Source organism: Equus caballus, chromosome 8 (assembly GCF_041296265.1).
Source record: "Equus caballus isolate H_3958 breed thoroughbred chromosome 8, TB-T2T, whole genome shotgun sequence".
In the NCBI taxonomy this organism is placed as follows: domain Eukaryota; kingdom Metazoa; phylum Chordata; class Mammalia; order Perissodactyla; family Equidae; genus Equus; species Equus caballus.
The window spans coordinates 11,910,771-11,938,160 of record NC_091691.1 but is presented as its reverse complement, the minus strand read 5'-3'; the positions used below and the strand labels follow the sequence as shown (position 1 = coordinate 11,938,160).

At 51.8% G+C, this 27,390-nt stretch overlaps 1 protein-coding gene across 6 annotated transcripts in view; it reads left to right on the top strand.

Moving 5' to 3' along the window:
* Positions 1-27,390, top strand: part of KIAA1671 — a 187,537-nt gene that overhangs the window by 57,846 nt on the left and 102,301 nt on the right. For 3 of the 6 annotated variants that reach the window (XM_070219858.1, XM_070219857.1, XM_001496100.6), the window contains exons 4-5: positions 11,803-14,640; positions 22,413-22,547. In XM_070219858.1, coding sequence (XP_070075959.1) covers positions 11,803-14,640; positions 22,413-22,547 — 2,973 coding nt within the window. The remainder of the gene's footprint in view (positions 1-11,802; positions 14,641-22,412; positions 22,548-27,390) is intronic. The other 3 variants (XM_070219860.1, XM_070219859.1, XM_014742032.3) reach the window with 1 other exon arrangement.

Sequence of the window (27,390 nt, the reverse complement as noted above, 5' to 3'; positions counted from 1 at the left end):
CTATCAAGGAATGCCTGCTTTGTTAAGAAATGAATAAAGAATAAGAAAATGTTCATAGAAACCCCCTCAATTTCCCTCATTGTGGTCCCTGCTCCCTTCCCACCCTGACTCGTCGCCCAGCAGCAGCAGAAGGTCAATGACCAGCAATTAAATTGCTTAAAAAGTGTTTTTATTGAGTCTGTTTTTTTTTTTTTTTTGTCTGTTTTTTTTTTTTTTTTTTTAATTTTTTTTTTTTTTTTTATTAATGTTATGATAGATTACAACCTTGTGAGATTTCAGTTGTACATTTTTGTTAGTCATGTTGTGGGTACACCACTTCCCCCTCCGTACCCTCCCCCCACCCCCCCTTTTCCCTGGTAACCACCAATCAGATCTCCTTCTCAATATACTAATTTCCACCTATGAGTGGAGTCATATAGAATTCGTCTTTCTCTGACTGACTTATTTCGCTTAACATAATACCCTCGAGGTCCATCCACATTGTTGTGAATGGGCCAATTTCGTCTTTTTTTATGGCTGAGTAGTATTCCATTGTGTATATATACCACATCTTCTTTATCCAATCATTAGTTTCTGGGCATGTAGGCTGGTTCCACGTCTTGGCTATTGTAAATAATGCTGCAATGAACATAGGGGTGCAACGGACTCTTGAGATATCTGATATCAGGTTCTTAGGATAGATACCCAGTAATGGGATGGCTGGGTCATAGGGTATTTCTATTTTTAACTTTTTGAGAAATCTCCATACTGTTTTCCATAGTGGCTGTACCAGTTTGCATTCCCACCAACAGTGTATGAGGGTTCCTCTTTCTCCACAACCCCTCCAACATTTGTCGTTCTTGGTTTTGGATGTTTTTGCCAATCTAACGGGGGTAAGGTGATATCTTAGTGTAGTTTTGATTTGCATTTCCCTGATGATTAGCGATGATGAACATCTTTTCATGTGTCTATTGGCCATATTCATATCTTCTTTTGAGAAATGTCTGTTCATGTCCTCTGCCCATTTTTTGATCGGGTTGTTTGTTTTTTTGTTGTTAAGCAGTGTGAGTTCTTTGTATATTATGGAGATTAACCCTTTGTCGGATAAGTGGCTTGTAAATATTTTTTCCCAATTAGTGAGCTGTTTTTTTGTTTCAATCCTGTTTTCCCTTGCCTTGAAGAAGCTCTTTAGTCTGATGAAGTCCCATTTGTTTATTCTTTCTATTGTTTCCCTCAACTGAGGAGTTACAGTGTCTGAAAAGATTCTTTTGAAACTGATGTCAAAGAGTGTACTGCCTATATTCTCTTCCAAAAGACTTATTGTCTCAGGCCTAATCTTTAGGTCTTTGATCCATTTTGAGTTTATTTTGGTGTGTGGAGAAAAAGAATGGTCAATTTTCAATCTTTTGCATGTGGCTGTCCAGTTTTCCCAGCACCATTTGTTGAAGAGACTTTCTTTTCTCCATTGTAGGCCCTCTGCTCCTTTGTCGAAGATTAGCTGTCCATAGATGTGTGGTTTTATCTCTGGGCTTTCAATTCTGTTCCATTGATCTGTGGACCTGTTTTTGTACCAGTACCATGCTGTTTTGATCACTGTAGCTTTGTAGTATGTTTTGAAATCGGGGATTGTGATTCCGCCGGCTTTGTTTTTCTTGCTCAGGATTGCTTTAGCAATTCGCGGTCTTTTGTTGCCCCATATGAATTTTAGGATTGTTTGTTCAATTTCTGTGAAGAATGTTCTTGGGATTCTGATTGGGATAGCATTGAATCTGTATATTGCTTTAGGTAGTATGGACATTTTAACTATGTTTATTCTTCCGATCCATGTGCAAGGGATGTCTTTCCATCTCTTTATGTCATCGCCTATTTCTTTCAAGAGAGTCTTGTAGTTTTCATTGTATAGATCCTTCACTTCCTTGGTTAAGTTTATCCCAAGGTATTTTATTCTTTTCGTTGCTATTGTGAATGGGATAGAGTTCTTGAGTTCTTTTTCTGTTAGTTTATTGTTAGTGTATAGAAATGCTACTGATTTATGCACGTTAATTTTATACCCTGCTACTTTGCTGTAGTTGTTGATTATTTCTAATAGTTTTTCTGTGGATTCTTTGGGGTTTTCTATGTATAAGATCATGTCGTCTGCAAACAACGAGAGTTTTACTTCTTCGTTACCTATTTGGATTCCTTTTATTTCTTTTTCCTGCCGAATTGCTCTGGCCAGCACCTCCAGAACTATGTTGAATAGGAGTGGTGAAAGTGGGCACCCTTGTCTTGTTCCTGTCCTCAGAGGGATGGCTTTCAGCTTTTGTCCATTGAGTATGATGTTGGCTGTGGGTCTATCATATATGGCCTTTATTATGTTGAGGTACTTTCCTTCTATACCCATTTTACTGAGGGTTTTTATCATAAATGGGTGTTGGATCTTGTCGAATGCTTTCTCTGCATCTATTGAGATGATCATGTGGTTTTTGGTTTTCATTTTGTTAATGTAGTGTATCACGTTGATTGACTTGCGGATGTTGAACCATCCCTGTGTCCCTGGTATAAATCCCACTTGATCATGGTGTATAATCTTTTTGATGTATTGCTGTAATCGGTTTGCCAAAATTTTGTTGAGGATTTTTGCATCTATGTTCATCAGTGATATCGGCCTGTAGTTCTCCTTCTTTGTGTTGTCCTTGTCAGGTTTGGGGATCAGAGTGATGTTGGCTTCATAGAATGTGTTAGGGAGTTCTCCATCTTTCTCAATTTGCTGGAACAGTTTGAGGAGAATAGGTATTAAGTCTTCTTTGAATGTTTGGTAGAATTCTCCAGAGAAGCCGTCTGGTCCTGGACTCTTGTTTTTGGGGAGGTTTTTGATTACCGTTTCTATTTCCTTACTTGTGATTGGTCTATTCAGATTCTCCATTTCTTCCTGATTCAGTTTGGGGAGATTGTAGGAGTCTAGGAATTTGTCCATTTCTTCCAGGTTGTTCAATTTGTTGGCATATAGTTTTTCATAGTATTCTCTTATGATCTCTTGTATTTCGTTGGTATCTGTTGTGATTTCTCCTCTGTCATTCCTGATTTTATTAATTTGCGATTTCTCTCTTCTTTTCTTGGTGAGTCTGGCTAGGGGTTTGTCAATTTTGTTAATTCTTTCGAAGAACCAACTCTTTGTTTCATTGATCCTTTCTATTGTCTTTTTTGTTTCAATATCGTTTATTTCTGCTCTTATTTTTATTATTTCCCTCCTTCTACTGACTCTGGGCCTTGTTTGTTCTTCTTTTTCTAGTTCTGTTAGGTGTCGTTTGAGGTTGCTTACGTGAGCTTTTTCTTGTTTAGTGAGGTGAGCCTGTATTGCGATGAATTTCCCTCTTAGGACTGCTTTTGCTGCATCCCAAATGATTTGGTATGTCGTGTTCTCATTTTCATTTGTCTCCAGATAATATTTGATTTCTTCTTTAATTTCTTCAATGATCCATTGTTTGTTGAGAAGCGTGTTGTTTAGTCTCCACATTTTTGCACCTTTCTCTGCTTTTTTCTTGTAGTTGATTTCTAGTTTAATAGCGTTATGATCAGAAAAGATGCTTGATATTATTTCAACTCTCTTGTATTTATTGATGTTTGCTTTGGTTCCCAAAATATGGTCAATCCTTGAGAATGTTCCATGTGCACTTGAGAAGAATGTGTAACCTGCTGTTTTTGGATGAAGTGTTCTATATATATCTATTAAGTCCATCTGGTCTAATTTTTCATTTAATTCTATTATTTCCTTGTTGATTTTCTGTCTGGATGTTCTGTCCATTGGTGTTAATGGTGTGTTGAGGTCCCCTACTATTATTGTATTGTTGTTGATGTCTTCTTTTAGATCTATTAAGAGTTGCTTTACAAATTTTGGTGCTCCTGTGTTGGGTGCGTATATATTTATAAGTGTTATGTCTTCTTGGTGGAGAGTCCCTTTTATCATTATATACTGTCCCTCTTTGTCTTTCTTTATCTGTTTTGCTTTGAAATCTACCTTGTCTGATATTAGTATAGCGACACCTGCTTTCTTTTGTTCATTATTAGCTTGGAGTATTGTTCTCCATCCCTTCACTCTGAGTCTGTGTTTGTCTTTGGGGCTGAGGTGTGTTTCCTGGAGGCAGCATATTGTTGGATCTTGTTCTTTGATCCATCCTGCCACTCTGTGTCTTTTGATTGGGGAGTTCAATCCGTTTACATTTAGAGTGATTATTGAGACGTGGTGGCCTACCACTACCATTTTGTGTCTTGTTTTCCGGTTTTCTTCAGTTTCCTTTGTTTCTCGTCCCATGGTTTAATCTGTTCTGATGTAGAGCTGCTACTCTCTGTTGTTGTCCTTCTACTTATCTCCTCTGCTCTTGGTTTTGTAGTCCCTTTCCTTTTTTGGATTTTTCAGGAATGAGGGTTTTCCTGAGGATTTCCTGAAGAGGAGGTTTTGTGGCAATGAACTCCCTTAATTTTTGTTTATCTGGGAAAGTTTTTATTTCTCCATCGTATTTGAAGGATATTTTCGCTGGGTAGAGAATTCTCGGCTGTAGGTTTTTGTCCTTCAGATTTTTGAATATATCATTCCACTCTCTTCTAGCCTGTAAAGTTTCTGCTGAGAAATCTGCTGATAGCCTGATGGGGGTTCCTTTGTAGGTTAGTTTCTTTTGCCTGGCTGTCCTTAATATTTTCTCCTTGTCGTTGACTTTTGCTAGCTTCACTACTATATGGCGTGGAGTTGGTCTTCTTGCATTGATAAAGTTTGGAGATCTATTGGCTTCTGTCACCTGAAGATCCATCTCCCTCACCAGATTTGGGAAGTTCTCAGCCATTATTTCTTTGAATAGGTTTTCTGCCCCTTTCTCCTTCTCTTCTCCCTCTGGTATACCTATAATCCTTACGTTGCATCTCCTAATTGTGTCTGATAATTCTCGGAGAGTTTCTTCATTTCTTTTAAGTCTTGCTTCTCTCTCCTCCTCTGCCTGCAACAATTCTATATTGCCATCTTCCAAATTGCTAATTCTTTCCTCCATATTATCGGCCCTACTGTTCAGAGCATCTAGATTTTTCTTAATCTCCTCTATTGTGTTCTTCATTTCCAGTATTTCTGTTTGGTTCTTCTTTATCGTATCAAACTCTTTTGTGACATAGCTCCTGAACTCGTTGAGTTGTCGGTCAGAATTCTCTCTTAACTCAGTGAGTATTTTAATGATGGCTGTTTTGAAGTCATCATCATTTAGGTTATATATCTCATTTTCTTTGGGATTGTTTTCTGTGTATTTGTTACTTTCTTTCTGTTCTGGAGATTTGATGTATTTTTTCATATTGCTTGATGATGTTGATTTGTGCCTCCGCATGGAGATAGAGTTTAGTTGCTCCTTTCACTTGTTTCAGCTGCTGCGGTGGGGGGAGCAGCTGTTTATACTTCACCAACCAGGAACCCTGTCCGTAGTTGCTAACTGGGCCTGGGCCCCTCTTCGTAGCCACAGTGGCCCTTTGGATTCCCTCCTCTGCCGTGGGGGCCGTCACGGGGGGCTTCAGACTGCAGGTGCCTACTGTTGTTGCCCACCTAGATGCGCTCTCTCCTTGGGGTCTGCAACGGTGTTATGGGCTTTTCCAGCGGCCAGGGGTGGGATCACTTTTATTTGTCGCTCGGTTGCTGTCGGCACCCACCAAATCTCACTTGTCCTCTATGGGTCGCAGGAGAGCTATTGGCATCTTCTACAGTCTGTGGTTAGTACACCTAGCTATGCTGCTTTTGCCCTGGGGTCTTCCAGCCTTGTGGCTGGCGGCTGGGTGCCTTCTACTGGTGCTGTGCCGAGGCTTTCCCTAAGGCTTCTGTGAGCCTGTAGGGTTTCCCCCTAGGCTACTAAGCTGGGTCTCTGGAACTCTCTCCAGCCCCAGTCCTCTCCGAGATCTCCGGCAATCCCTAGCCTCACCTGGTGGGCAACGGCAGCTGGGGGTCGCCCCGCCCTCTGGGCTTCTCTCCGGGCCTCTGCCGGGAGCTCTGAATGCTCAGCGTGGCCCCTCTGCTACCGGCAGACAGAGAGTTTTGTCTGCTGCCCGGGCGGAGCTCCGGCGCTTCTCCACCGGATCGCCGGACCCGCCTTTGAAAGTTCCCCCGCCCCGGTCCTCTCCGAGATCTCCGGCAATCCCTAGTCCCACGGGGCGGGCAACGGCAGCTGGGGGTCGCCCCGCCCTCTGGGCTTCTGTCCGGGCTTGTGCCGGGAGCCCTGAGTGCTCAGCGTGGCCCCTCTGCTACCGGCAGACAGAGAGTTTTGTCTGCTGCCTGGGGGAGCTCCGGCACTTCCCCTCCGGGTCGCCGATCCGGCCTTTGAAAATTCCCCCGCCCCGGTCCTCTCCGAGATCTCCGGCAATCCCTAGTCCCACGGGGCGGGCAACGGCAGCTGGGGGTCGCCCCGCCCTCTGGGCTTCTGTCCGGGCCTCTGCCGGGAGCTCTGAATGCTCAGCGTGGCCCCTCTGCTACCGGCAGACAGAGAGTTTTGTCTGCTGCCCGGGCGGAGCTCCGGCGCTTCTCCACCGGATCGCCGGACCCGCCTTTGAAAGTTCCCCCGCCCCGGTCCTCTCCGAGATCTCCGGCAATCCCTAGTCCCACGGGGCGGGCAACGGCAGCTGGGGGTCGCCCCGCCCTCTGGGCTTCTGTCCGGGCTTGTGCCGGGAGCCCTGAGTGCTCAGCGTGGCCCCTCTGCTACCGGCAGACAGGGAGTTTTGTCTGCTGCCTGGGGGAGCTCCGGCACTTCCCCTCCGGGTCGCCGATCCGGCCTTTGAAAATTCCCCCGCCCCGGTCCTCTCCGAGATCTCCGGCAATCCCTAGTCCCACGGGGCGGGCAACGGCAGCTGGGGGTCGCCCCGCCCTCTGGGCTTCTGTCCGGGCCTCTGCCGGGAGCTCTGAATGCTCAGCGTGGCCCCTCTGCTACCGGCAGACAGAGAGTTTTGTCTGCTGCCCGGGCGGAGCTCCGGCGCTTCTCCACCGGATCGCCGGACCCGCCTTTGAAAGTTCCCCCGCCCCGGTCCTCTCCGAGATCTCCGGCAATCCCTAGTCCCACGGGGCGGGCAACGGCAGCTGGGGGTCGCCCCGCCCTCTGGGCTTCTGTCCGGGCTTGTGCCGGGAGCCCTGAGTGCTCAGCGTGGCCCCTCTGCTACCGGCAGACAGAGAGTTTTGTCTGCTGCCTGGGGGAGCTCCGGCACTTCCCCTCCGGGTCGCCGATCCGGCCTTTGAAAATTCCCCCGCCCCGGTCCTCTCCGAGATCTCCGGCAATCCCTAGTCCCACGGGGCGGGCAACGGCAGCTGGGGGTCGCCCCGCCCTCTGGGCTTCTGTCCGGGCCTCTGCCGGGAGCTCTGAATGCTCAGCGTGGCCCCTCTGCTACCGGCAGACAGAGAGTTTTGTCTGCTGCCTGGCGGAGCTCTGGCGCTTCCCCACCGGGTCGCCGGACCCGCCTTTGAAAGATCCCCCGCCCCGGTCCTCTCCGAGATCTCCGGCAATCCCTAGTCCCACGGGGCGGGCAACGGCAGCTGGGAGACCTCCGTGCCCACCGTGTCTCTCTCTGGGACCCTCCGGGCGCCCCGAGCACCAGGCCGGGTCTCCCCGCCAATGGCGGGGAGAGACTCTCCCCGCGGGCTCAGGTGTGCAACTCCAAAGTTTCCCTCTGCGTTTAGGAGTAATTGCGGGGGGTTTAAGTAGGGTTCTGGTCACCTGTTTCCACCGTCGCTCCTCTGTTGTGTTCTCGCTCCTGCCCTAGATGTGTGTGGATCCTCTGGGGGCGTCCGTTGGAAGAAAGCCGCTTGCGGGTACTAGGCTGCCCGTCGGGGTCGGAGAGTTTTCACCTATTTCCACATCCTCCCGGAGGAAAGTCCGTCCACCTTCCGATGTATAGTCGCGTGGGTGTCTCAGACGTCCTGAGATGCTGTCTGGATATCCTTTGTCAAGCGATAAGTGTCCAAATAATTGTAGACTCGAAGGGCGAGAGACAAAGAGGACTACTCACGGCGCCATCTTGGAAGCCCCATTTTTCTTGAGTCTGTTTAATAAAACAAAAAAGCTCATGAAATGACTTCTAGGTATAACTGGTTTGTGGTTCATGGTTTCTGCAGAGTTCTAATTTTTTTAAAAAACAGCTTTATTGAGGTCTAATTGACATATAGTAAACTGCACATATTTAAAGTGTGCAGGCTGGTGAGTTTGACACACGTGTACATCTGGAACACTGTCATCCTGGTCACATACTGAACATCTCCGGTCACATAGTTTCTTGTTTGTAATCCCTCCCCCCCCAGGCAACCACTCATCTGCTTTCTGTTACTATAGATTAGTTTGCTTTTCTAGATTTTTATAGAAATGGAACCAGTGCTTTCTTATTTTTTTTGGTCTGTCTTCTTTCTCTCAGATTTTTTGCCTTTTTTTTTTGGTGAGGAAGATTGGCCCCGAGCTAACATCTGTGCCAATCTTCCTCTGTGTTATGTGGGACACCATGATACCATGGCCTGATGAGTGCTAGGTCTACGCCCAGGATCCGAACCTGTGAACCCTGGGGGCCGCTGAAGCAGAGTGCGCAAACTTAACCACTACGCCACCAGGCCGGCCCCAAGAATAATTATTCTGAGATTCATCATGTTGTAGCGTGTATTGATAATTCATTCCTTTTTATTGTCGAGAAGTATTCCATTGTGTGGGTAGAGCACAGTTTGTCCCTCTGCTCCCCTTTGATGGACATTTGGGTTTTTTCCAGTTTGGGGCCATCGCAAATAAACATGCTGTGAACATCCGTGAGCGGGGCTTTCTAGGAACATCTGTTTTCTTTTCTCTTGGGTGAATACCTAGGAGCGGAATGACTCCATCGGACGGTGGGTGTAGGTTTCACTTTTTAAGAAACTTACGCAGTTTTAAACCCCAGAGCGAGGTTTCAGAGCCACTTGTCCCCAGCCCTTCGTAAATTCCCAGCAAAGGTGAGCTGGCTCTGAGCGCCAGGGCCCCACGCCTGGGGTCAGTGGCTTAGCCTGCTTTTGGTCCTAGGGTCTTCTGAATCATTTCTTTGAAAATGGTTGGGAGAGGGTCCAATTTAAGGAAAGCCCCTCACATTCGCTTTAAAATACTGTAGTGGGAACAACAGTGGGAGCAGAAGGAGCTGCGTGAAGCCAGGGGGCAGAACGTTGACTGTCAGCGAATCCGGGGGACGAGTCGAGGTGAATTTATTATTTCATCTGTAATTTTCTATATGTTTGAAAACATACAAAGGATGAAAAGCTAATCCTTGCTGTAAGTATAATGAGAGTTCGTCTCTATAAATAGAGTTTTCTTTTAGTGAATTTTTTTTATTGTGTAAAATACGTATAACAAAATATACCATGTTAACTACTTTTTAAGAATAATAAATGTTTTGTTTTGGTTTTTTTTGAGGAAGATCAGCCCTGAGCTAACTGCTGCCAATTCTCCTCTTTTTGCTGAGGAAGGCTGGCCCTGAGCTAACATCCGTGCCCATCTTCCTCTACTTTATATGTGGGATGCCTACCACAGCATGGCGTGCCAAGCGGTGCCATGTCCGCACCCGGGATCCAAATCGGTGAACCCTGGGCCGCCAAAGTGGAACGTGCGCACTTAACCGCTGTACCCCCAGGCTGGCCCCAATAAATGTATTTTTTAAATTTAAAAAACGAATTTTGTATATACACACACACATAAAAATGCACGCACACAATAACACAAGGAGAAAGTTCTGGAAAGTTCTTCCAGAATACACTCCCCACTGATAACAGTTGCTGTCCGGGAAGGGGGTGGTATTTGAATAGCTGAATGAGGGGACCAAAGGACGTGAGCTTTGTCTGTATTGTTTGGGTTCCTTTCCAATGAGAATGGATTCACGTATTATTTATGCAAAGTTTATGTAATAAAATATAAATAAAATTTTAAAATCAATATGTTTAAAAAATTCTTCAATGGCCTTCCATCATCTAGAGTAGAGCTTAGCAAACTGCAGCCCTGCCAGGATTATAACTATTTTAAAGTGAAAAATTCAGCGGCATTAAGTATATTCCCAGCGTTGTGCCCCTGTCACCACTATCTGGTTCCAGACCCGTTCATCACCCCAGACAGAACCCCCCCCAGTCACTGCCCGTCCTCCACCTCTGGTCCCTGCAACTATGAATCTGCTTTCTGTCTCCATAACTTGCCTATTCTGGATAGTCCATATAAATGGAATCATGAAACACGTCACCTTTTGTGTCTGGCTTCTTTCCCTTGGTATGATGTTTTTGCGGTCCGTCCATATTGTAGTGTGTCAGTGCTTCGTTCCTCCTTATGGCCGGGTAATATCCGTTGTGTGGATGGACCCCATTGTGTTTATCCATTCGTCAGCTGATGGACTTGTGGGTTGTTTCCACCTTTTGTCTGTTGTGAATAGAACTACTATGAACATTCGTGTATGAGTTTTTGCTTGTATTCCTGGGTATATACCCAGGAATGGAGTTGGTAGGTCTTATGGTTAATTCTGTGTTTAATTGCTTTTTTTTTTTTTGAGGAAGATTAGCCCTGAGCTGCTAACATATGCCGCCAATCCTCCTCTCCTTTTTTTTTTTTTTTTTTTTTTTTGCTGAGGAAGACTGGCCCTGAGCTAATCTCCATGCCCATCTTCCTCTACTTTATACGTGGGATGCCTGTCACAGCATGGTGTGCCAAGTGGTGCAACGTCCGCACCCGGGATCCGAGCCGGTGAACCCTGGGCCTCCAAAGCGGAACATGTCCACTTAACCGCTGTGCCACCTGCCTGGCCCCTATGTTTAACTTCTTGAAGTAGATGTATGTCTAACAGAAAGAAACATTCTTGAAAAGTTACCAAGTAATACACGCATATTATAAGCATGGAACAGAACTGAAGTGTATACGATTAAAAGACGCTGTTGTCACCTCACGCCTTCTTCCCCCCTCACTCCCCACCTCTCGTACTCACAGTGCGATTTCTATCTTTCTCCACCGTTTACCTACCTGTACACATACACACACGGTTTTTTAAGATGGTATTGTATTATAAATACACTGTTCTGCAGTCTGCTTTTCTCCCAACAACACAGCAATATTCTGTGTGTTCCTAGGTGTTGCGACACAAGGACCCACCGCCTTCTGTGGGTCCAGGTGCCTGGGTGATATCCCGCCGTTTGGATTTATCAGAGCGTACTTAGCCAGTGCCCTTCAGATGGGCACGCAGGGTGTTTCTGTGGCTGTGTGCTTTCACAGGCAGTGCTGTCTGAACGTTCTTGTTCACGTTGACTTGTGCACGTGGGCAAAGAGAGAGTCCTGGGAGGAAATGGGCCAGATGGAAGGAAATGAGTATTTTATTTATTTTTTGCTGAGGAAGACTGGCCCTGAGCTACCATCTGTTGCCAATCCTCCTCTTTTTGCTTGAGGAAATTGTTGCTGAGCTAACAGCTGTGCCGGTCTTCCTCCATTTTGTACGTGGGATGCTGCCACAGCATGGCTTGATGAGCAGCGCTAGGTCCATGCCTGGGATCCGAACCTGCAAACCCCAGGCCGCCAAAGCGGAGCATATGAACTTAACCACTGTGCCCCCGGGCCAGGCCCAGAAATGAGTATTTTACAATCTTGACAGGTATACTGAATCGCCAGAAGTCATAGCATTTCTGTTCCCTCCCGCAGTCTCCTAGGGTGTTCATTGCCCCCATCCTCACCCACGCCGGGTGTGTTCAGTCTTTACATTTCTCTGGTATCTCACTCTTGTGGTTTTCAAAGCAGCCATTTCAGTCACTCAACTCTTCCTTTCCCTTTTGAGTCCTTTAACTAAAGTGGGATTATTTCTTCTTTTTTTCAGCACAAGGAAGGGCCTGGTTTGGACAGACCCTTGGTCCTGAAAAGCCCCCGGAAGCCCAGGACGCCACGGGAGGGGTCCAGGCAGACGGAGCAGAAAGACAGCTCCAACCACGTGCCCGACGACTGTCGAGGGGGACGCTCGGTAGGGCGCCGGAGCTCCTCTGACAGCACTCCGGAGGACGATGGAAGCTTCCAGACGGTGTGGGCCACCGTGTTTGAGCATCACGTGGAGAGGCACACGGTGGCCGACCAGTCAGGACGCTGTCCCGTGGCCACGCCCTTTGGTGACGTGCCCGATGCCCGCGGCTCGGGGCTCAGACCCAGGCCTGAGAGAGGCTCGTGGCTGGGGACAGACCCGCCTGAAAAGACAAACCTCAAGAAGGATAACTCCAGGCGGTTTGACAGTCCCGACATGGAGAAGCTGGGACAGACCGCCCTCTCCAATGGGGAGCCTAAATCGTGTCACACGGTGCTCCCGGAAAAATACCCTTTGGGTGAAAACCGCTATGAGATCCCCTTCCGGAGGCGCTCAGAAAACCCGCCCGCCTCCCAGAGAGTGGAGCCCAAGTATGACATTGTGCACACAGTGGGGGCACGTGCGCACAGTGAGGCCATCTCCACGGCGCCCGAGGGAAAAGCCGTGACGCTCCGAAGTGGCAGGTCTCGGCTCTCGCTGACGGGGAGGCAGCTGTCCCCTGAGGTGGCCCCCGCCGACCCAGAGTGCAGGCTGGACGGGCAAGCGGGGTCCGTCCACAGGGCCAGTTTGATCTGGGAAGCTCGAGGGGCACATGAGGTTGGTGGGTCCAGGCCTGACTTCCGGGAGCCAAAGGACACGTTTGGGGGCAATTGCCTGTCGCCCAAGTGGACAGGAGGGCTGAGCATGAACTGGCATAAAGCCACAGTGGTGGTCAGTGGAGAGAAAGGCTCAGAAGTGAGCCCCGAGGTCGCCAGTCAGTACCCGGCCAGGCCCTGTGGCCCCGAGGCCACCTCTGGGAGGGCCGTCCAGGCTGCCGTCTGGGAGGCCCAGCACCAGGGCCCCGAAGGAGCTGGAAACAAGCCGGGAGGTTGCATTGCAGCAGGAGAAAGGGGTACCCCCCGGGGATGGCCTCTGGACGCTCCTTCCAGGGTGAAGGACGAGCCCTCTGACTTCCGAGTACGGCCACATCCAGATGTCCAGAAAGGGCCCCCCGTGGTGGCTGCCAGTGAGGGCGAACCGAGGCCAGCGGCCCCGGCGCCAGAGCCCGAAGCCAGGATGCGGAAGGCGGGGGCCACGGACCAGAGATTCGAGCGGTGGAGGCGGAGGACTCTGCCCCCCGACGTGAAGTTTGATGAATTCAGCTTCCTCGCCCCAGAACACTCTCAGAAGGTGGAGCAGAGACGCACAGATTATTTGAGCCCCTCCGCTGGTGCCTTAAGAAAACCCCAGCTCTCCCACAATAGGACTGAGTCCCGGGAGGGGGGCCCAGGCGTTTCACAGGACCGGCCTCTCTTGGCCGTGAAGCAGGGGTCACCGGTGGAACCCAAGGCCACGTTTTTTGCAGTCACCTATCAGATTCCTGATACTCAAAAAGCAAAGAGTGTTGTTAAGCCAGGGCCTGAATACTTGACGGAACATTCTAGAAAAATAACTCCGCCTCCATCACCGCACCCTTTAACGTTGACTTTGGGTTCTCTTGACCACGAAGAGCCACTGGAGACGGCCGCTGGTAAAAACTGGGGTAAGGGCAGAGAGCGTGACAACGCGGGCTTTTCAAAAACCCTGAAGCCAACAGACCATCCGTCGTCTCTTGGGGACAGGATTCTGGATTCTTCTAGTGAAAGGATCATCGGTGCTGATGCTTTACGGATTTATCGGGGACCAGAAAATGGCACTGGTGTTCAGAACGACTGGAAGGACAACGAGAACGAGACGTCCACCAGTATTGCTCCCAAAACGACCCCCGCTTTCAAAAGTCGTCCGAAGGCCGGCGACCTCCTGGTCAGAAGGAAGACCGAGGTGATCAGCGAGACGTTTCCAGGTAAAATCAAAGACGGCTACAGGTCAAGCGTTCTCGACATTGACGCCCTGATGGCGGAGTACAAGAAGCCGGGGGCTCAGGGGTCCCTGGAGGGTCCGTCCAGCAGCTCGTCTCTGGAGAGGCCGGGCCAGCAAGGCGTGGGGGACCCGAGAAGATGGAGCCTGAGGGAGGGGCCCAGAGCCGAGGGTCTCCGCAAACACGCTGGTTCTGCCGAAACAAACCACATTTCCGCTCCTGGCTCTGGCGAGCAGCCGGCAGAGACCCCAGGGCCAGCCACGAACCCCAAATTCAGCCCCCCTCTCTGGGCTCTGCCGCAGTCAGCTCCTTCTGAAAAATCTCCAGGAGCCTCTTCTGGCCCAGGGGGTCCCAGGAAGAGAGTCTCAGGAATCGCTGAGGATGAAAAAAAGGCTTTTGCAAATAAGTCTCACGGGGCGAAGGGTCAGAATTTCCCGGCCGAGGCAAAGCCCGCGGCCTGGGAGGAGCCGGGCAGTGGCGCCACCGTGTCGCCCAGATCATTCCCCGCCGACCAGAAGAAAGAGACCCCGAGGAAAGCCATCGGGAGGGGAGAGGAGGGCAGTGTTGCCCAGTGGGGTGACCACCCCCCAGACTGTGGAAGGTTACCACCGGACGTCAAGAGGGTCTGTTCGGAGAAGGGCCCCCCTGTCAGAGTCCGGGAGGGCCTGTCCATCATGCAGGAAGCCAGAGAGAGGAGGTGGGAGCAGCCCAAAGGGAGGGCCAGCCTCCTGGAGGAGAGTTCAGAGGCCAAGGAGACTCAAGTGGGGCCCCGTCGGCGGGAGTCGGGGACTCGAGACAGTCAAAAGGTGAGTATGAAGGGCGTTTCAGTTTTGTCAAACGTTGGTTGGACATGTAAGCTGGGGGTCTCAAACTCAGAACCTATCGGAATGGAAATGAGTGGAGTCAGGCTGGGGGCAAGACCCTAGGGAGTGGTGGGGATTGTGGCAAATGGTGAGCTCGTGCCTCATGGAAAGGGAGCAACTGCTGCTCAGGTCTGGCTGGTTCTTGACAAGTGAGATTGGGGGTCCTGAGATGGCAGACCTGATTTATCAAGAGAATCTGGGAGATCCAGATTTTTATGTGTGTTCCCCCCATTATGAAATGAGGAAACGTCTTAAAAAATGCTGTGTAGTCCAAACAGAACTTGTCGTCTGGGTCTCTGCAGGCCCGTGGGCCACCACTTTGAAATGATGACAGTGATGGGGAACATTATTGAGCGCCTGCTGTATTCCAGCGTGTCATGTCTAGTTCATTACTGTGTCCTTGGTGTCTAGCATCACGCTTGACATATTGGGAACTTTCACAGAATGTTTGTTGACTGAATGAATGAGTGATCTTCTATGAGCCTCATGACAACCCCGCAGAAGAGGGATGGTCAGGGTTTGGGTTTCCACAGAAGCAGACCTCCCCTGTGGGGAGTCGTTTTAGGAGGTGATCTCTGGAAGAACTGGTAGGGGGTGGGGAGGTGACAAAGTGCCCCGGAGGCGCGTTCTCCCTGGAGACCTCTGGGAAGCAGCCTAGATCCTCTCTGAGTTGTCCTGTCCAAGGGCCAAGGAACCCGGAGTATTTGTCTTCCAGTTTCCTTCTGTCCTTGCCTGCGGCTGTATCTGGGGCCATTAACATTTAGACTTCTCTAACCTGGCTGGTGCCACGCTCAGTGGGGGACAGAGAAGTCCTCACACAGCAGGACGCTGTTGCCATTGGCACTCCCTGAGCGTCGGGCAGGGCGCCCACAACGTCTGCTGTGGGTACAATCATCTCGTAAACGGATGGAAAAAATGGAGGCTCAGAGAGGTTAAGTAACTTATCCCAGGTCACACAGCACCAAGTGGCCAAGCTAGTGTTTGCACTCAGGTCTGGCCTGATACCCAAGCTTTCAAGCGGGCCACTTGGTGGCCGCTGAGGAACCATGAAGGTGGGGAAGAAATCTGAGGCATGGAGCCCACCCCGGGGAGCATTTGATCTCTGTGGCGAGATAGGACACAGTGATGCACGGCCAGGAAATGATATGGTGCAGAGGGAGGGGCTGGAGAAGAGGCCTGGGAAGGCATCCTAGAGGAGGCGCTGGCCTGAGCCCACCTTTGAAGGATGGATATGAATTTGGACGGACCGATGAGGGGAGAGGAGGGGAGGGCACAGCATGCACAGAGGTGGGAAAGGAAGGGCGTGTTCGGGGGGCAGTGTGGAAACTGACTGAGTGCCTCCGCCCCATCCAGCCTAGAAAGGGACGCGGTGGAAATTAAGCAGGATGACACCAGTTGGGATCATGAATGAAGGTTTGTCCGGGGTTACGGTGGTGGGTGGTGGGGTCGGGCTTTGAACCCACGACTTCTCAGGGAACCCAGGATCCCGAGCTGCCACGTTCGAATCTCTGCTCCGCCCTTACCAGCTGTGTGCCTCAGTTTCTCTGAGCCTCAGTTTCTCCCTGGCATGAACGAGGATTCCTGCCTGGAAGCACAGTTACTGGGCTGATGGAGACGCAGCGCCCCGTGGGGGCCGGGCACCGGGGGTGGTGGCGAGCGCAGGCTGCCCGCGGGCTCTGCAGATGCCCGGCCGTTATTGTGGGAATGGGGGAGAGGGGCAGAGGCCGCGGAAATGTGACACTCGGTCTGTCTGCCAGCACCTCGCTCCGGGGCCCGCAAGCAGCGGGAGAGTGGGGCGTGGGGAGGGCCCCCAGCCCAGCCTTGGACGCCCGCCTGGGGCACAGGCCCCAGGAGTGCTCATTGTCAGGGGATCCGTTTTCTCGCCAAGGACTTGGGAGGCCGTGGGGCAGCCCCTTGTTTTCCCCCTCACCTGCCCAAAGATCTTTGCTTCTTGGTCTTGAAAATAAATACATAAAAGCAGCACAAAGTCCAAAAAGTTGGTTGTTGTAAATTCACGCCTTCCAAGAGCGTATAATGGGTACTTTAAAAGTTCCCCAGTTGCAGCCACTGTTGCTGATGTCCTTGGAGCTCTCCTGCACGGCAGAGTTGCTTATTGGTCATGTATATATTTATTTCTAATTGTTCTATTTTCCTGATTACAAAAGTAGTGAGGGCTTGTGTAAAATTTAAAATAGTATAGAAACGTGGTTGAGAAAGAAAATCTCCCCCAGATGATGAGTGATGAGTCCGGGGCACAAACTGGGGCACACCCCTCAAGGCCCATTAGTGGTTCTCAGCCGTGGGCAGTCTTGCCCCAGGGCACCTTTGGGAAAGTTTGAGCCATTTTTTTGCTGTCACAGTTGGAGAAGAGTTTGCTCCTGGCGTCTAGTGGGTAGAAGTCAGGGATGCTGCTCAGCATCCCCCGTGCACAGAATCATCCTGCCCCAAAGGGACATAGTTCCAAGGCCAAAAAACGCTAGTCCAGATACAGATATAGGTAACACATACCATTTTATGGAAACATAACAACATTTTACAGAAAATCTTACAACTTGCTTTTTTTTTTTTTTTGCGCTGAGGAAGATTGTCCCTGAGCTAACATCTGTGCCAGTCTTCCTCTATTTTGTAATGTGGGATGCTGCCACAGCATGGCTACGAACGAGTGGTGTAGGTCCGTGCCCGGGAACTGAACCCGCAAACCCAGACCACTGAAGCGGAGCACACCAAACTTAACCACTATGCCACGGGGCCAGCCCCACAGCTTGCCTTCTTTTTACTTAACAGTATAGGTGCATACATGATCACCTTAGTATTTTTAATGGCTACAAAGTATTTTATGGTATCACTGAGTCAAACTCTTGCCCAGACTTGCACTGATGGATGTTTGCGTTGGTTTGGGTTTTTGTGTTAGAAACAGGACTCAGGGAGCATCTCGATGGACGTCTTCGCTCCTTTGGGTGAGGACTCCCTGATTCACAGCCACTTCTGCGCGTGGACCCCGCGTGGCTGTGATTGTAGTTAAAGCGACCCCTCCCTCCCTCCCCTCTCTCTCTCTGTTTCTCTCCCCATCTCTTGCTTTCTCTTTCTTTTTCACTTAACATTCATCGAAACTTTGTCCCACGCCCAATCCTTGTACTTCATTTAATCCAATTATTTATTTTTGTTTCAAAAGAAAGAATATTTTTACGAGGCTCCAAAAATACATAAAGTTTGGAATAAAACCTCCCCTACCCCTCTCGTTTGCCAGCCTCACCATCCTCCCCGCTCAGGAATCACTTATACTCTTTTTTGTCCGAATCCTTTTAGAGTTTCTTTCTGAAAATACAAGCAAATGTGAATACATAGTCTTGTTTTTGCCTCCTCTTTCCATAAAAGAGCGCGTTCTGTACGAGTGGTTGAAACTTTGGTTGCTGGCGGAGTAACGCAGGGAACCCTAAAGGATGGCAATGCGGGGGCCTCACCCCGGGCAGTTAGGTTGGAATCTCGGGGTGGGGTCTGCCTCGTTAGCTTTAAAAGCTCCCCTGGGGATTCTCGGGTTGAGAGTCTCTGCCGAACCCACAGATCTGCCACGTGCCTTGTTTCCTTATAGTGGATTCAGCCCCAGAGAGCATCTTCCTTCCTTTTAACAGTAGGGATGAATGGTATTTCCGATCCTTCGGTATTTACAAACCACTTAGTTGTCATTCTGCGCATGCGCAGGTGCATCCGTGGGTCCCGAAAAGCAGTTGCCTACGGGCCGAAGGTGGTTGTAATTCTGCAGGATTGCGTCACAGGGCCCTGCAGCGGGGCTGTACCTGTTTGCATCCTCACCTGCAAGGGCGGCGGCCCGTTCCCCATCGGCCTTGCCAGCTAGGTGTGTTGTTGGACTTCTGGGCCTGGCCCCTGGTCAGTGCCCCTCGCCTTGCCCCGTGCGTGAGGCCATTTGTATTTCCTTCCCGGAACCGCTCGCTTATGTGCCGCCGGCTCTTTTTTGGAAGGTCGGCCCTTTTCGTGTTGAGTTCTCAGAGTTCTTTATCAGGAAGATGGACCCTCTGTACTTTCAAGATCTGATTTCTCCCAGGAAACTGCCCTGGACTGCAAACTGGGCAGACCTGGGATCAGGCCCTAGCTTTGTGACTTACTAGCTGTGTGACTCTGGACACCTTGCCAGACCTCTCTGAGCCTCAGTTTCCTCATCTGTGAAATGGGAATCCTGCGTGCTTCACAGACTTATTGGAGATTTATCATGAAATAACAGATGGTCAAGCCCCTGGTCTGGGGCCTGGTGCGAAGGAGGTTTGAGGAAATCAGATGCCCTTGGGGGTTGACCTTCATCCGTCCATTCATTGACTACACTGATAAATGGACTAACCCCGTCCGGGCCCTGTTCTAGGCAGCGGGGCTGCTGGGAGGGCCCAGCCCACTTATCAGGCCGTGCAGATCAATACGACAGTCACTAGCCGAGTGTGGTTTTTTAAAATTTGCATTAGTTAAAATTAAACAAGATTAGATATTCCCGCCCTCAGGAGCACTGGCCACATTCAGGTGCTCAAGAACCACAGGTGGCCGTGGCGACTGTATTGGACAGCCCAGATGGAGAGCATCTCCATCATCACAGAACGTTCTAGAGGACAGCACCAATCTGGAGGCAGAGAGACCTCATGTGAGTGAGTGGGATCATTTAGAGATTGGCGAGTCCTGGAGAGACAGAAAACCAAGAGTGTGACGGAGGTTACTCGAAGCGGGTGGGGGGGGGGTCTTATGGGAAGGGCCTGAATGTTGCCATCTGAGTGATGGAGGGACCCAGCCAGGCCCACATCTGTGGGGAGGACACAGGAGCAGAAAGGGAAGATGCCCCAGGCTGGGAGGAGCTGGTCCTGTGGAGGCTAGAGGGACCCCAGTGGGCGCAGGGGGCGCTGGCCGCAGCTGCGATGGAGAGGTGGGCAGGGCCCGGAACATAAGGGGGCCAGCGAAGGCTTCTGGGCACGGCTGCCTCACCCTGAGTGCTAGGGAGACCCCGGCTGCTCTGAGCGGGGGATGGTGGAGGACGGAGGCCAGCGACGGGCCGGCCATGGTCCTCAGACAAGAGGCGACAGGGCTTACACTGGGCTGGTGAGCATGGGGGGGTTCATAGCATTTTTTTTTTTTTGGTAACAGCTTTATTGAGATAGAATTCATGTCCCATACAGTTGACCCATTGAAAGTGTACTATTCGATGGCTTTTAGTGTATTCACAGAGTTGTGCAGCTGTCATCACACTCGATTTCAGAATAACTTTATCACGCCCCAGAAAACCCTGCGCCCGTGGAGCACTCACTCTCCATTTCCCCAGTACTCTCCCATCCTGTGCAACCGCTAATCTGCTTTCTGTCTCTGGATTTGCCTATTCTGGACATTTCATATCAGTGGAATCACAACACGTGGTCCTTTGTCACTGTTTTCTTTTTTTTTTTGAGGAAGATTAGCCCTGACCTAACATCTGCCACCAATCCTCCTCTTTTTTGCTGAGGAAGACTGGCCCTGAGCTAATATCCATGCCCATCTTCCTCTACTTTATATGTGGGACGCTTACCACAGCATGGCTTGACAAGCGGTGCCATGTCCGCACCTGGGATCCAAACCGGTGAACTCCGGGCCGCCAAAGCGGACCGTGTGAACTTAACTGCTGCACCACCGGGCCGGCCCCATGACTGCCTTCTTTAACTTAGCATGTTTTCAAGGTTCACCCGTGTTGTCACGTGTGTCAGAATTACATTCATGGACCAGTTTTTGTGTGGTCGTATGTTTTCATCCCTCTGTGGGGACGCCTAGGCGTGGCAGTGCTGGCGCAGACGGGAAGTCTAGCTTTCACCTTTAGGAACTGCCAGACTGTTTTCCGAAGTGACAGCACCCTTTTCCATTCCCACCGGTGGTGTTAAGCCTTCTGTTCCCCTACGTCCTGGCCGTGGTCACCATCTGTCTTTCTGATGGCAGCCATCCTGTGGGTGTGAAATGGTGCCTCCTTGTGGTTCTGATTTGCATTTCCTGTTGAACATCTTTTCAGGTACTTATTGGCCATTTGCATACCTTCTTTGGAGTAACGTCTATGCAGATCCTTTGTCCGTTTTTTCATTGGGTTATTCGTGTTTTTATTATTGAGCTGTAATCATTCTTTATATGTTCCCGTTACAAGTCCCATATCAGACATAAAATTTGCAGAAATTTCCTCCCATTCGGTGGGCTGTCTTTTCCCTTTCTTAATGGTTCCCTTTGAGGCATGAAAGCTTTTCATTTTGATCAAGTCCAATTCGGTTTTCTTTTGTTGCTTGTGCTTTTAATGCCTCATCTAAGAAACCCTTGCCTCATCCACGGTCATGAAGATTTCCGCCTGTATTTTCTTCTAAGAGTTTTCCAGCTTTAGCTCTGACCTTTAGGTCTCTGATCTATTTTGAGTTGATTTTGGTCTGTGATGTGAGGTTCGCAGCATGTTTCAAAGGCCGAGCCTCCGCCTTGCTGGTAGGATGGAGAGGAGGAGGAGGATGAAGAGCCCCCTGAAGGTGCCGGTTGCCCAGCTGGGCAGTGGGCAAGGGGCAGGGGCAGTCTTTTGCGGGGGAGTAATCGAGAGGCCTGCTGTGGGCATTTGAAGTCTGAGATGAGCCTGAGCTGTGCAGAGAGATGCTGAGTGGGAGTGGTGTGGGATCCACAAGGCCGGAGCCCCGACATGGACAGACAGATTCGGGAGTCGTCTGTGCACACGTGGGATTCATTAAAAGCTACGGGGCATCGTGAGAGATCCCCCAGGAGGTGATGTCACAGGAGAAGAGAAGGCTCTGGGCTGGCCCGGGGCGCACCTGCCTTCAGCCATCCCTCTGAGACGCGGGGAGGCTGAGAAGGAACAGCCAGGGAGGTTGCAGGAGAACCAGAGGCATCAAAAAAAGAGGCTGTGGAGCAAAGGGTCGGGAATCCAGCCCTGCTCGTCGCTCATGCTGTGGTTCTTAAGCAGATGCCTCCCCTCTCTGGGTCTTCATTTCCTTGTCTGTGTGGGGAGAGTGTGAGGCGTGTAAAGTCCACATTCTGGAGTCCTGTATTTACCGGCCTGCGACTGCATCCCCTGTGTATAACTGAGTGGGAAAAAACGATGAGGTTCAGACCAGCATCTCTGGTTCCCTTCTATTCACGTACCGTTTCCCTATATGGGAATATATGTATTTCCCTACATATCCATGCACGTGTATTGGGATGCATGGAGAGATCTCTGAAATGAAGCCACCAAGAGCCTCGAGTGGCGGTAATGAGGCTGGGAGACTTACAGAGGGCTCCCCACATGTCAGGCACGGCGCGGGGGAGGGACCAGGGGAGCAAGCCAGGCCCTCAGGACCCGTGCACGTCTGCCCCCTGCTGGCAGCACCGTGTCACACACTTTCCATGGGCTGGTCCTCATTTGGTTCTCCCATGAACCCAGAACCTGAGTACTGTTATTATGGGTCTTTTCCCACATGGCCAAGGCTCAGAGAGGTCAAGGCACTCATCTGAGGTCACACAGTTATTTAAGTGGCCGAGGCTGGGCTGAACTCGGTCCTGATCCTATAAATTACCTCTCATCGCTGGGGTGGACCGCTGTGTGCAGGGGGAGGTTCCGGCCCTTTCATCTTCTTCTTTGTCCTTGTTGTTACAGAGTGGACTCTCTCAGTGCCATATCTTCTTCCTGTAAATGGGGAGGCCCCAGTCACCCCCTTTTCTTGGGTTCTGTGCCTCAGGTGCCGCCACGGGACCAGGGAAGGGAGGAGGCCCTGCAGGACAATGAGCGGGCTCTGCAGCCGGTGTCCCCTGCGGCCTCGGGCCCCCAGAGAAGCCACAGCTTCTGCAAGGACAAGAAGAGCGGGCCCTTCATGGTGAGTGATGCGCGGCCGGAGTGGAACTCGCAGGCCGTGCTGGTCGTCGGGCAGCCTTGGGAATGCGGCCGAGCTGAGAGGGCGGCTGGCCCAGGGGCCGGAGGGCCGAGGATGGGCAGGCGCCTGTCTGGAACCGGGCGCTGTCTGCCTGGCTGTGTGGTGGTTCGGGACGTGGAGGGCGTTTGGTGGCTCTGCCGGGGAGCCTTGCCTCCTCTCGGGTTCCCGGACCCCAGCTGCCCGACACCGAGCAGCGAAGAGCACGTGTCCCAGGGTCTGGAAGTCCTGGGTTCGAATCCCACTACCGCCTCCTCTCAGCCTCCTTGAGCCATTTACTTGGTTTCTCTGCACTCAAGTCTCTTCACCTGGAAAGCGGGATCAGGACTCCTCTTTCCTTCGCGCCCTTGGGAGGATGGAGTGAGATCATGCGTAGGGCCCAGCACATAGTGGTTTGGACAGTGACCGAGAGTTGTGGGGACCCCAGGAGGGCGGGCACTGTTCAGCTGGAAGGGGCCGGATGGCCTGGTTCAAATCCCAGCTCTGCGTGCGCTCAGGCGTCTGGCCTCAGTTTCCTCGTCTGTAAATGGGGATAATGACAGTATCTACTTCTCAGGGCCGATGTGGGGCCCGGATGAGATGATGCAGGAAGTGCTTGGCCTGGTCCCGGGTCCACAGCAAACTCCTTAATAAGCGCCATCATCACCATTCTTATTATCATCCTTGTTTCCGCGTCTCCATTTGGCTGTCACATAGTTGTGACTCCTTGGGACCAGCACTTCCTCTCAGCCTGTTTCCTCTCTTGTGGGAGGAGGTGGGTGAGTGAGGCACAGCCCCTCGGGGAAACCACCTCCCCCGGACCCTCAGTGTCCCCAGGTGGGTTCCAGGACTGCGCCACTTCCGATTTTTTTTTTTTTTTTGGGAATTTCTTTTTTGAACTTGAGTCCGTGATCCTTGGAGATCTGCTGAGTTCTGCACTTGCTGATGAAGTCCCTTCAGGGCTCCAGGCTCCACGTCGGGGCATCTGAGGTAGGTGTGTCTTTAACGAGGTGACACTGGTTCTGTTCATAAGTTCCTCTGTGATCGCACAGCCCCGTGCATTTCAGGGACCTTGGTGCTTCATCTCACGTCTTGGGGACACAGGATTCTGCACTGAGATCCTAGGTCCGTCCCTCTAGCTTGATGGCCACGAGCAAGAAAATTCACTCCCTGAACCTCGGTATCTTCTTCTGTAAAACAAACGAAGAAGACGCCCCTGGCAGGATTTGTGCTGGTACCTGGTGGGAGAGTGGCGACAGCAGAGTAGAAATTGTAGGGCTGGGGGCAACCACAGAGAAGGGACTCAGACCCCGGCAGGCGTCTGCCCAGCAGCCCAGGGAGCCTCCCCGAGCGCTCAGAGCTCAGCCACAGACTTGCACACATTCGAGACCTGCCTCGTTTTTTGTTAACCGTTCCTGTCCAAGGATTTCTTTCTTGCCCTTGTCTCCATTCCCTCTCGGGTGGCACCGACTCAGCTTATCTGATTGTACTTGAACTTCTGTGTGTGTGCGAGAAGACAAAGGTTATGGGGAGAAGGCATTGAAGACCCGTCTTTTTCTAGTCGGCTTGGCGCATCCTCCCTGGCCGGCCACTCCTCCTCTTCCACCCGCCGTCACTGAGGAGCCTCTGTGCCTGGCGTGCTCGCGCAGCTCCCCGTGGCCCCCTCCTTCTGGTCCCCAAGGCCCCTGCCCCATTGCTGGGTGCTTGATGTCCTCTCCTCCGGAGGCGGATGGTGGGGGGTGCTTAGTCTGAACCGGACAGGGCTGGGGGCGTCAGACCCCATCTCTGCTTTCAGGACGCACGCCTCTGGTTCTGGGGAGCGGCCGCCCCGGGGTGGGGATGGCGGGTGGTGGTGGGGTTCAGCTCTCTTCTTTTCTAGAAGCCTGACTCGGGGGACCTAACCCTGGGCTCTTAGGTGAAAGAAGTGGGTTCTGGTTCCAGCTCGGCCGCAGTGCGACCTTGGTCAGGTGGCTGGGTGGACCTCACGAAGCTCGGCTTGTCCTTCTGTGTGATGAGGGTGGGTCTCTGTGGCCTCCAGAGCGTTTCTCCTTCTCTCCCGCCTGGCTTCTCCTCCCTTCTCCCCGACTTCCTTCCTTCCTCATCCTCCCCCACCTCTCTCCCCCTTCCTCTCCGCTCCTTTTTCCCTCACCTAGTATAGATGGAGAAACTGAGGCCCAGAGAGAGGGCCTGACTGAGCCAGGGTGACCCTCCAGGTGGGGATGGGGTCCTGAGCCCTGGCCCCTGCCGGCCGCCCCTCCTGTTGGCAGTTGGTCAGCCCTGCACGTTGTCCTCCGGGAGGTGTCTGGGGGCCACAGACACACGTCTGCTGTTCCTCCCGTCGCCATTCTGACTCAGGCCTTCGTGCTGCTGGCTTCCAGTGTCGGTGCAGGTTCGTCTCTGTGTTTTGAGGCTGTGTCTCAGGCCTTGTCAGTCCCCACTCCGCCCCCGTGTTAGGGAGTACGAATCCCATTTTGCCCAGGAGGAAACTGAGGCTCAGAGAGGTGAAGCCGCCTGCTCGAGGCCACACAGTTCATGAGTGGTGGGGCTGGAATGGAAATCAGGCCTTGCCACCTCCAGCCTTGGACCTGGGCCCTTTCTGCTGTGGGATGGGGCTCTCCACCTGTCCCCAGCCCCTCCAGCTCCTTTCTCCCCGTGGGCCTGCAGAGCTCGGGGCATTAGCTGCACGAGGAACGAGATGCCCTGAGCCCGGGGCTGAGAGGGCGATATTAGGTCCGGCCACCCTGCACCACTTAGCAGAGGCTGTGAGCCGTGAGTTCCACCCCGGCCTCTCCCTCCTCCTCTGCAAAATGGGCCTCCCAGTAACCATAACACTGATGCTGTGAGCTGCAGGGTTATCCCCATTCTACAGATGGGGAAACTGAGGCTCCGAGCCATTAAGCGCCTCTCCCAAGGTCTGAGTCTGGGGTCCAGACTCCTCTGCATCGGCTGGGTTTCCCACCACCCTGCTTGGTGATGGGGGGAGGACGGAGCTGAAACGAGATGATGCTGAGAAAGCGTTTGGCGTTGGCACCGTGCCCGGTGAGGTGACTGCCCCATAGCTGGGACCTGCTGCCGCACTGTTGATGGTTATTTCCCGTCAGGTGAGTCTTTTTCATACGTCCTCTTGAAGAGCCACTGATGGGACAGGAAATTGTCCCCCGTCTTAGGAGTGTGTGTGCAGCTGAGGAACCCGAGGCCCGCTGTGGGGAGGCGTCTGGTCGAGGGCCCCGTAGCAGCTGGGCAGAGCCGGGGCTGGAATTCCGCCTCTCTGACTCCCTGGCTGGTGCTCGCTGCACGGCCCCCTCCCTCCCTCCCTCCTGTCTGGAGTGCCCTTGGGGCCACAGGGCAAGTCTGAGCCCTGGGCTGGGCCTCCTCCCTCCCCCGCCTGGGGGTGGGCACCCCCTCCTTTCCTGCACTCACGCAGCCATCATAAAACACGGTGAGTCAGCCGTGGACCGTGGCCTTGGGCCACAGTTCACCCCGGGGCCCCTCCCATGACCATGAAGGTGCAGATTCACCAGCCATGGGGGTCCCTGCGATGGGGCAGGGGGCGGGCCTCTGGTAACCTCGAGAATGTTCTGCCAAAGCCGTAGGTTAGCATTTGCTGGCTCCTTCAGGGATGACTTCTTTCCTTTGTGGGCCTACTGTGCGCCAGGCCCTGAGCGAGGGGGCCCTAGAGGTTCTCTCACTCGGCCTCCTGGGGTTCACAGTCCCGGGGGGCCTGGGAGGGTCTAGGTAGGTGCGGGAGGAGGAGAGGGGGGCGGGCGGAAAGGAGGACCAGCATAGGCAGAGGTGTGGATGGGGTGAGGCAGGAGGCGTGCTGGGGCCTGTGACTACTCCCGTGGGGATGGGGGGCAGTGTGGGGGCTTCCGGCTTCTTTGACAAATATTTATCTGCGTGTTATGAATACGACATAGAGGAATGAGAAGGTGTGAGTAATGGTGGCGGGTTCTCCTGTGTGCCGGGCGCTGTGGCACTGTGCTTACCGCCCCGTTCGTGGTTCAGAGCTCCCCACCGCCAAGATCACGGAGCACCTGTGTCCATTTGGGGAGGTCTCACAGAGGAAGGACACTTGTTTGAAATCTTGAAGGACGGGTAGGTGTTTGCCGGATGGGTGTGGTCTGGGAACAGCTCGGGCAAAGGTCTCGGGGTGTGACACTGGGTTCCATTCATGGCTGTCATCCGGAGCCCAGGAGGTGGCCTGGAGGCTCTTAAACTTTACTCTGATGGATGTGTCCTTCCTGGACACCACCGAGTGGGTTTCAATGCTGAGTTCAGACTTTTCCCACATCTCTTGCTGATGAAACTATGGGTCCTGTCTTCCAGAGGCGGCGCCACCTCCTGGCAGCTCTGTCATCATGCCGCCATCTTTGTACGAGGATCAGCCAGGGCAGTCGTGGAAGGGTTGACGGCATTTGAACCTGACGACTGTATTACAATGATTGGAGGATGGGGCAAAATTGGATTCTAATGACAAGAATAGTAATTCTTGTGGATGCAGCCAACTCGCGATAAGAGGGAACTCTGGAGGTGGTCCCCAGTGGACACATCGCTGGTCCTGGTTACAGAGTCTCTGAATTTGAGTTGGTTGACTGGGCGTTCCAATAGGAAGGAAAAAATCAAATTGAAAAATCATATGTATGAACTGCTGGAAATAGCTTCTCAAAGATTGTGCTTAAAAAGCAAGTCATGCATAAAGATTTTATGGTTTTTTATTTGCCTAGGATGTGGACTCTCCTCCTGATAATGTGTTGCTTGGCATTCCCATGTATGATGCTGTGTTCATGTCATGTTGAATTGAACCTGGATC